The following is a 10,319-nucleotide window of genomic DNA, read 5'->3' as shown; positions in this document are numbered from 1 at the left end:
GCATTTCAAATTTTCAGTGAACACAGCTTTTTGTGAATATAATACAAAACATCCAACTCTATCACATCCAGTAGAATCGGTAGAATTTCTTTTCCCAGTTGTGAATGGCAAATCAGATATTTGGTTATAAAGAGATGAAAAGAGAATCTTTACTGAAACTGGTTAAACAGCCTAAATCAGAGATACAGCTCTCTCAGCTGCCTGTAATATAAAATACCTATTGCAATGCAAATATTAAAAAAAAAAAAAAAATGATGAGCACTTACACCAAACATTTGTCTAAGATCTGGATCCCGGAATCTGAATGGTATATTTGAGACGTGAAGCCGTTTTGGCTGTGATTTGTTTTCTGTGTTTTCAGAAGGTTGTGTCTGTTGCTGGCCATCGGTCTGTGCTGCATCATCTGTCTGCTAAAAGGGCAAAGCAAATAAAGAACACTGTAAGTATTTCTGGCATTTTTAATACGAGCTTGTGGGCTTCAAATCTCAAAAAAAACCTGACTAAAAAGCAGTTAAATCTGCCCAAAGGTACTGATGAACCGCAGAAATGTAAGTACATTAAAATCAGACATTTTCAGTATTTGGAATAAACTGGATAATAACAAGTAGATTATTATTTAATAACAAGGAGATTATTATTTCTTCATTTTCTTAGCTATTTTAAAATAATGAATACATTTGTCTCTCTATATCATAAGACTGTTCAAACTCCTTTAACCACATCCACATTTTGCCAAAGGAAGAAAGTGAATCTCCATGTCCAAGCACAGCCTACTTGCAGAAGCCATACACTTTCAAATCAGATTAGTACTTTCATTCAGAGGCCACTGGGACTTCTCCACAGGAGGCAGGTAACACATCACGTCCTAGTTGCCATTTCCTAAGCAGTGCTGATGGGCACTAGAGGGTCATTTTGTCTAGATAAATGGTGACCATTATGGAAAAGGCCTTGAGTTGTGAGAGGGAACAGAAGTTTAATCAGTGGTGAAGGTTGCCTGACAGGAAAGCGAGACCCAGAAACAAAGTTCTACAGATTTTCTTTCCCACCAAAATGAGATTATGTCATGGGACTTCTTACAGGGACACTGCTCCCTGGGTTTAACATGCTCTTTTATAATTGAAGGACGTTGCTGTGTAATACAATTTAAGAAACAAATTATAAATCCCCTGAGAGATTAGGAAAAAAACCATCATGTCCTTCATCCAAAAAGTAAAACTAACCAATGCTGGTCCATCAGCATGTTAAATTTCTCATCTGTGTTCTTTCATTATATCCTACAGGGCCTAATTAATCACTGCCTGCACAGCACACAGTCACTAGAAGATTTTGCATACGTATGTAAAAACAGCACAGTCATATTCTCTTGCATGGGTTGAAGGGATTTGGAAGAATAGAAGGGGAAAGAAAATAGCTGAATGAAACTACAAGAATAATCTTGCAACCATTATTTTATTTTCCCTGTCCTTCCTCTTCCTTCTTACCCCATTCTTTTTCCAAGTATTCATTTTTCTTGTGTTCTAATATTACATTTCAGTTTGTCTTGCTGACCTTTTTCGTTTAAAAAAAGGAAAAAGAAGGAATTGCCCATTTCCTGCTAGTATGAAATTTCATTTAAGAGACAACAGTTTAAGCTACATAAAAAAGGTTAAATAAAATAAACCTTACCACACAGTTTTAGTACCAATAAGCCTGTTGAAGAAGAAGCAGAAGAACTCAAACAGAATACAACATTTACATCAGCAATAACTACATACAAATTGAATTCTAGCAAGTTCAATTCAACATCATCTTCCCCAGGAAATACAAATGTTCTCAAATTAGAAGTACAAACATCTATATTGCCTCCACTTCTGTGCTTAGAACACTTTACAAATAAAATTCCTCATCATTCCTGCAGCAGCTTCAGTCCATCAGCAGCATCTACATTTCATGAGACATGATGAGACTCACACAAACACAAACTTCTGCATGCACTGTAAAAGGATTTTCAAGTGATCCAAACAAATAACTGGGATCAGTTCAAATGCAAACCTAAAACTGAGTCAATGCCACCACATGTCATTTGCTACTCCCTGAACTCACAGGCAGAGTCTCACCACATAAATCATTCACTGTACAAATTTTTAGTGACTTAAATACTAAACTTGGGATAGAGCTGTTATGAGACAAAAATGTTCCACACAAATCTATGATATCTGAAATCACCTCCAAAATTCAGATTTCTAGGCAACTGTTCCATCATAGACACCACAGAGATTACTCTCTACCTTCAGGCCATAAAAAGAGAGAAATATGAAGAAACTTTGGTATATGAGAGCAGCTGGGGGATGAGAGACTGGAAACTCTAGAAATGCAACACTCCAAAAGAATTTAAGGTCAATTAGATTAATCTGAAGAGAATTAAAGAATTCTGAAGGTGCTGTTTAGCTTCAGGAACAAAGGGTGCCCCGGGAAGAAATTATATAATCAGCATCCTGTATAAATGCAAATTGGAAAAAGTAATTTCTGCTCATTGTGTTAATATAAATGATGAGAAAGGAGGAGTAGGAGGGCTGAACTGGGCACCATTAGCATACCAAAACACTGGGAGCAACTTCTCTACCAAAAGGCTGAAGAGATATATTGTCAACAAAGCCCAGTGAGGTTTCTGAAGATGACATTAAAATGAAGGAGCTACAAATTATGGGGCAAGTGGGTAAATCCAGGTCCTGTTATTTTCTTGTCTCCTGTTAACTTCTTTTTTTTTTTTTTGTTTCCTTGGGTTTTTTAGCATTTTTATTCTAAGCTTCAAATTTACACTTTCAGCAGAGAATGTCTCAGAGTTTGGGCAGTGAACACTGAAAAAGAGAAACTTTGGAAAGACACTATCAACAACAATTCCAAACTGTACATGACCTGCAAGATCCCTGTGGCAGAATTAACAGAGCTAAACCATTTCAAACCTGTTAAAAGGCTTGGCAATAGAACAGCCTCTTTACAAAGCATATTAGCATCCAGAAATCTACGGGTGTGCCTAGGATATCAGGAGAAGGATAACTGCAAATTGAAATTGGAACGTGAAGATTAGACACAAATTTCCCAGTAACACCAAGGAGGTAAAACACACGTAGGTTAGAGGACAGACTGGATTTTGCAGATTCCCAGACAGGCAAGTTTCAGAGCTCTGTGGACTCAAAAGGCTAGAATGCAATTTACCTTACACATACATAATACATTTCAAGAGAATATTTTCACTGCTAGAGGACCTGGAGACTGGTGTTTGATATTTCTTTAAAAATTAATTGAAGTTAGTATATGGCATTATCCTTACCACATCCCTGCAGTCTGGCATGCAATCAGGCTGCTTTCCTGCTTCCTCTCCCACCACAGATTTGCAATTATAAAATATTAAAGAAGCTTAATATAGGATAGTCTTAAAACTGATAATGAAAATTGTAAATACAGAATGCAGAAATAGAAGACCAAATTCTCACTTCCAGAGAAATACATGGAGATAAACTCCCTTTACTTCAGTGAGTTACTAAAGGTTTTTGGTGTGAGCAGAAATTAAAACTGAAACCATATCAGAGAGAATATTTCAGAAAATGATTTTTTTCATATAAGATACAGTATAGATATGTGGTATAATTTAAAACCAAATCATCATCAGGAGAGTTAAAATCTATTGTTTTCTAAAAAAATTCTTGGTGTTTACCAAAATGCTTTCCTGTATGTTTGTTTCCTTAACTCAAACAGAAACTTCAATTGGTTTTAAGACTTCAATCAAGTTCTGAAAGACTTGACACTGGAAGCAAAATTCTTGAAGTAATTTTTCTGGTTTCGTTTTCTAGCTTTTTCCTGAGAATTAAAAGAAATTAGGCAAGTGAAGAAAACTATTAAAAATGTTTGTCTGGATAAAATAAATATGAAAGTTTTCTATTGGGAGAAAACACTGTCTCCACACACCACCATGCCTTTTTGTAATGCTTTTCTAATCCAAATTTGCAGTATATTTCACTCAAAAATACATTCTAAAACCTTCATCCAGCTCTAATGCAAACCCATTCCCCAGGTTTCTCCTGAGTGGCCACGGGAGTCTCATCTCCCATCTTTAGCACTTGTGGCAAAGGCACCACATGCAATAAAACAATGATCAGTGAACCTGAAATCAGAGAGGGCCTTGTGTACACCATTTGGGCAGAAAAACCCATTCCATTCTCCTTCCCAGCTAATACAAATTTTCTGTATCCCCTTCCATCCATCACTGAAGACAGTTGGCCCTGTAATGTTTCTCACACTGGAATTGTAAGTGTTACACTTTCCCTCCATTCTTTCCCACTGACTAATCTCTTTCATTTTCTACAAAACAATGCTATAGACAAAATCTTTCCCCTCAAACCCTGTTCTCACTGTAATGAAATGCTGTCACAGAAGAGCTGTTTGCACGTTAGTACAAAAAGAATGCTGTCCTCAATCTCAGCTTTTACAGAGTGAACGGAACACAAACAGTAGGAATGCCTAAAATGGAACTAAACCTTTTATCTCTTCCTGGACAAACTGAAAATATGTTGTATTAGAAGAACATGAAAAAGCTTTACCAGGTCCTGATCATTCTTCTATAATCTGTAAACAAATACAAATCAGTTACAGATCTTTTCAAACCACGCCAAGTCTAGAGGAAGAACAGGCTAATTCTAGCAGGAATAACCTGTAAAATATTTACAGCAAGAAAAGAAAGAGGAGGGGGAAAAAAGCAATAGATTATCTTGTTAAATGCACTCGATGGTAAACTTAAGTGCTATGCTGAGTGTCTCATGTATACATAGTAGCATAGGGCAAAGCTCTTCAGAATTTTAAATTGAGAAAAAAAAAACTCATTAAATTTTAAAAAAATGCTCAAAACAGCACCTGTTTTTTCCGGCTGCACCAATCAAGTTATTTCTCAGAGAGAAAGAGCTTGTGAATGTCTTCTAGGCATTATTTGATTAAGTTGACAATATTATGTGAGCAATGGTTGAGTACCCACTGTGCTGTACTTTTGACCAAATTGATTTGTGTAATGAACACTTGCTCTGTCTCTTCTCTAGCCTGAATAGGGCTCTTGATTTAACCAGTGGTGCTGGAAGCCAAGTGAATTTACAGCCCCCACAGTCATTCTCTCTCAATCTGGAGAGAATAGCAGCAGCAGTACATGAGCAAGCATAATTCAATACATTGTGCTATAAGCGCAGAAAATAATATCAGAGCTCTGCAATATACCTGTTTGATTTGATTTGTAAACCCGATAAAAAAAGCAATCGAGAAAAGTTCAGCAGAAAAAAAAATATATATTCGTCCTGAGCAAAAATATAACCACGCTGAATGTGTACAAACTGCAAAAATCATGCATAGTAAAACAACTTCCTACTTCCCTTCGATAATATTACACAGGGTCCATTTAAAAGGGATCTAGATTCTGAGAAGTTACCTTTCCATTAAAAAGTGAGCAAAGAGAATAATGTAACACCAAGTTTGGGACTTTTAAAAAATCCTGTTTCCCAGACATCTGACTAACAGAGTCCTGACAAAGCAAAGAGCTTGTAGCTTCCCTGTTTCCTTAAGCAGATCAGCTGATTAATTAATCATCCTGGTTTTGATAAATTTATATTCTGAAAAATCCCAGCTCTGCAATGTGCTCCCCAGAAGCAAAACAAGAGAGAGGGAAAGGAGTTATCTCTGCAGATACATCTGTTTGTGCTTAAACGTTTACACAAAGGTGTACACAGGAAAAAATTCTATCGCTGTGCTACTTTACAACTGTGATAAACATTACCAGAACTATCAGTGACTTTGCTTGTCAACAGTGTCTCTTATCCTTTTCTCATGTGTAAGATCAATAGTAAAGTCTCATTGCTTTCAGGATATTACAAGGTGAGATTAATTTTTCAAATTAGTTCTAAAGATAGAAATATTCCCAACACCTCATACTGCACGGCGTGCAGCTCCTGCCACATCCATTCACCCCCTCAAGAATCCTCTCCTGAAGAGAATGTGCACTGTTCCCTGTTCTGGTCTAGTGTAAAGAGCACACAGAATTGGGACTTGCCATTATGCAGAAAGAAAGAAATGTAAGAGTATAATAATGATGGAATTTGATAATTTGGAACTAGATCATCTTTAATGTCCCTTCCAACCCATTCTATGATTAGGCTGCTAAATTTCCAGTGTGACTGTGAATATTTCACGCTCCAGAAATGCTTGGTTACTGAGACTTAAACCCTGCAGGGCAAACCCTGACCCTCTTGTTTTTAAGGGTAAAATTCCTTTTTTTATTTCAGCTGGGTCAGAACATCACCCTGATATTATACCCACTTGACAAAGCAATTTCACCATTCCCATTAACTTCACAACCCTGATTACAAAAAGTGTAGTGATCCTGGTTTCACATCCTCCATAGAAACGTTTTGCTATCCAAAGCACCAAATGAAAACTAAGCAAAGCAATCATTGTGTCACCACATTCTATGACAGCTCTGCAAAGAACCACCAAGAGCAGCCAAGTCCCTGTTCTGTGGGGCCACCTTGTCCCATCTCTAAAGCTCTGAGCTATCACACTGGCTACTGTCCAGTCTATTAGTGCCTAAGAACAGTCCTCCCTTCCATTTCCCTACTGGCAAAAGTATGTTAGCTCTTCAATTATGCCTATTATTCTTATTAATAAAATCCATCTTTCAAAGTTGAGGGTGAAATGGGAGACACACACATTTGGCTTGCAAGGTGTCAGCACACCTTTTGTGAGTGAAGAGATCACCACCTCCCCTCTGGAATATCTTATGCTAGAGGTCCTTGATCAGTCAGATGAATACAATTTACTACCAGGAAGACAATATAAGGTGGCTGACTCTGACTGGGACATTTGTTTTAGATATACTGCCACACACAAGCATACCCCAGTAGAATCCCATAATCCAATTTACTGACAAATGAAAAAGAACCTGAATAATTTTGTGCTCTGCTTCAGCAGTTTCTAACGTTCCACTATTGAACATGCTCTGGGGCTTCAGCAGACTGGGTATTGTTCCAGGTTGAAGACTTTGAAGCAGTAGTGATTATTTCTCTTATTTCTAGATGGATGCATTCTGGATGCTGATACCACAGGCTACAAGAAAGCAGTGCTATTATTGTGATAGCTTATGCATGGAAAGCTAGCAGCCTAAATAAGAGATCATTAATTTTGAGGACAGATAGGAGCAATAAGATAGGTTTCTTAAGCTTCTGGTACTGCAGGGCAACCAAAGAGTTATTAATAACTTGGCTACATTAATTATTTCCCCAATCTATCTTCCTTAACAATATGGAATGTAGCCCTTATATAGTGCTTTACATTGCCACTGCTGGCTCATCATTTTTCTTCTATAATAGTCAGCAGGATCTCAGGGAACAGCATATCAATCATATCTGGAGCAGAATCACCAAAAACCATTAATGTTTTGAATCCTGAACATGTTGTCTCAAAACCTGGGCAAATTTTGCTGGTATAAAGAGCAGATATGATTTCAAAATGAATATTCATTATAGGTTTTAATAGAGTTTTGTGAAACTAAGCAGTTGCCAAGTTCAGTTAAGGACATCCAACTGACATCAGTGTATCAGTAACTTGAAATGGGAGAAGGAATTATAGTAGGTTGCCTCAATGCATAATTTATTGGTTGCATCGATTCAATAAATATTTCTGACTGCCTACTGATCCCATCCATGGATAACACAACACCAACAATTACCAAATCTTGCTCTAATTAGCTGAATCCTGGCCCTGCTAGCCAAGAAGTAAATGCATACACACTATACACATCTTTAGAAGTTCACTCTACATATAACAAAACTGAATTTTTGTCATATTTTCAAAAAATAATTTTAAAAGAAATTTCTTGGGTTTATCCTTAAAAAAAAATTTAAGCAGACACATTAGGAAATATTTTACTGGTCAAAGGACAAAAGCATTAATTTCATCCAAATGAGAAATCTGAAGTAGTGATACACAGACACAAAGAAATATCCAATTGATTTGTTATTCCTCTTTCATCTGTTAGTCAAAAGTCTGTTATTTCTGATGTAGTTCTTGTTGCTCCTTAAAAGGACTTCAATAACAGGAATAAAGTGTTCAAAAATAACTTTGTTTCAATGCTTCAAAGCATAATGTAAAATCCAGACAGGCAACAAATGAAAACATATCAAAAAATACCATGACAATAAATATAGAAATCTTGATTAGAGTTGATTAAAGGGGTTTTTATCATTTGAATGGGAGCTGTAGCTTCACAATGCACCAGCTTGTTTGATAAATCCATCAAAGTATTACAAGAACTAAAAGCTATCAGTACCCTCAGCACTAAAAAGTGCCTTGCTCGTGTCATTTCTCCCCACAAACTACTCAGCACATTTACATCATAGATTCAGCTCTGTTATTTCTCTGTCCATGGAGCTTGTGTCCCCCCCTGTGTGCCAAAAGGGCATGTAATGGTGTGGTTTCATGATCACCTAAAGCCTCAACAACACACCTGACATGAAGTCCTGCCTTTCATGCCACCCTAGGGCTTGGTTCCTTCCACCCTCCACTCTAGCACTTGCACAAATGGGTGTTGGTTCAGAGCCATTGATCCAACTGGAAACTTGCTCTTCATCAGATAAGTCTGTGAGCTGATCAGAGTCAGCACTGAAGAAAGGGACATAAATATGCAGACAATGCTGGATAAGACAAAGCTGGAGGACAGGCCTGTTCCTTTCCATGGCAGCACAGCCACAGGGCATCTGAAACCCGTTTGGAAACTGCCACTTAGCCCAACCCCAGAAAAAGGCTTCAGGGATTATGGAGTTATACAGATAAATTACATAAAACAAGAGAGTTGAAAGGTCAAAAATTACAGATCTGCCATCTAAAAACGTGCACCAGTAGGCAACAAAGTTTTTTAAGGAAGAGGGGTAAAGTAGATGAAGAAATGTAGAAATCTTTTTTAAAAGCTTACAGGTAAATATGCCTAATGGATATGATAGTTCTTAAAACACTTTAAGTTACACTTTGAAAGGCAATGGTATACTGGCAATAAATCAGGACACAGTGCTCTGAGAACAGGACTTTCTGACTGATGCAAAACTTGGCATACTTGGTTTCTGGAAATCCACTGATTCTCCTTAAGTTCTCCTATCCAACTCAGTTATTATTTAATTTATGAAGAAATTATTCACACAAGAACATAACTCAATATACTGAAGGCAACTGTACTTTTACCTGTGGTCATTCATTCATGCACAAGCATCACTGACATAAAATAGAATGAGATTCTTTTCTCAGATGTTCAAATTAGCTTAAAAGTTCTTTGGAGCATTATCCCTCATAAGGCAACCTTAGAAAAGGCTGCAAAGCTGCAATAAAGCTTATTAAACTTTTGTTCTGGCAATAGGCTCTTTTTGGACAAAAATAACTTTCAACATCTCTGACTACCTCGTGTAACATGTCTACCATGCTGTGACATTTAACAATATTTGTCCAAATGAAAAATCATTAATGGAATACTATGCTACACAACTTCAAAGGACATTGCTTCCTATTAAAGAAAAAGGAAAGAAGTGTCTTTAGAGGGAATTCAGGTTTGGCTGAAGAGTTGTTTACCCTCAGCTTGAATCAATGTACACCAGTTTCTGGAATTCCCTCCTGAACTAGATTTATGTCATGCATGTAAAGTCCCTTTTTGTAAGGATTGTGTTGACACAACCAACTGCTGAGTGAACTTGTGAGAGCAGAGCCTCATGCTGAGAGAGAATGGCTGATTGCTCCAGCTCGAGCTCATGAAAAGAAAGAAAACGTGACAGCGTGATAAAAGGTTTTTCACTGTTTGACCCCTCACCTATTGCTGGATCCCTGCTGTGTCTTTCCATTTGCTCACTTGCATATCTTTGCCCAAAGAGGCAATTCTTGAACCCTCTGAAACACAGAAGAATCTGAGGGTTCTCTGTCATAAACAGACACTTTCTAAATCACATTGCTCTTTTTGTCCTGAGGGACACACCAGGGTAGTCATTCCTCAGACTTAGTTTACTGCCATTCCATGAAAAAATACCTGGATTTATTTTGCTTATTGACTATGTTCGGTACTTTGCCCAAAGAGGCAATTCTTGAACCCTCTGAAACACAGAAGAATCTGAGGGTTCTCTGTCATAAACAGACACTTTCTAAATCACATTGCTCTTTTTGTCCTGAGGGACACACCAGGGTAGTCATTCCTCAGACTTAGTTTACTGCCATTCCATGAAAAAATACCTGGATTTATTTTGCTTATTGACTATGTTCGGTACTATCTTGGCATC

The 10,319-nt window shown here is 37.3% G+C and overlaps 1 protein-coding gene across 10 annotated transcripts in view; it reads right to left on the bottom strand.

Moving 5' to 3' along the window:
- Positions 1 to 10,319, bottom strand: part of RBFOX1 (RNA binding protein, fox-1 homolog (C. elegans) 1) — a 124,603-nt gene that overhangs the window by 93,576 nt on the left and 20,708 nt on the right. For all 10 annotated transcript variants that reach the window (XM_009075333.1, XM_009075332.1, XM_009075331.1 and 7 more), the window contains exon 2: positions 267 to 410. In XM_009075333.1, coding sequence (XP_009073581.1) covers positions 267 to 410 — 144 coding nt within the window. The remainder of the gene's footprint in view (positions 1 to 266; positions 411 to 10,319) is intronic.

This window comes from Acanthisitta chloris, unplaced genomic scaffold (genome assembly GCF_000695815.1).
Source record: "Acanthisitta chloris isolate BGI_N310 unplaced genomic scaffold, ASM69581v1 scaffold13145, whole genome shotgun sequence".
Taxonomy (NCBI): Eukaryota; Metazoa; Chordata; class Aves; order Passeriformes; family Acanthisittidae; genus Acanthisitta; species Acanthisitta chloris.
This window is presented reverse-complemented; position numbering and strand designations above follow the sequence as displayed.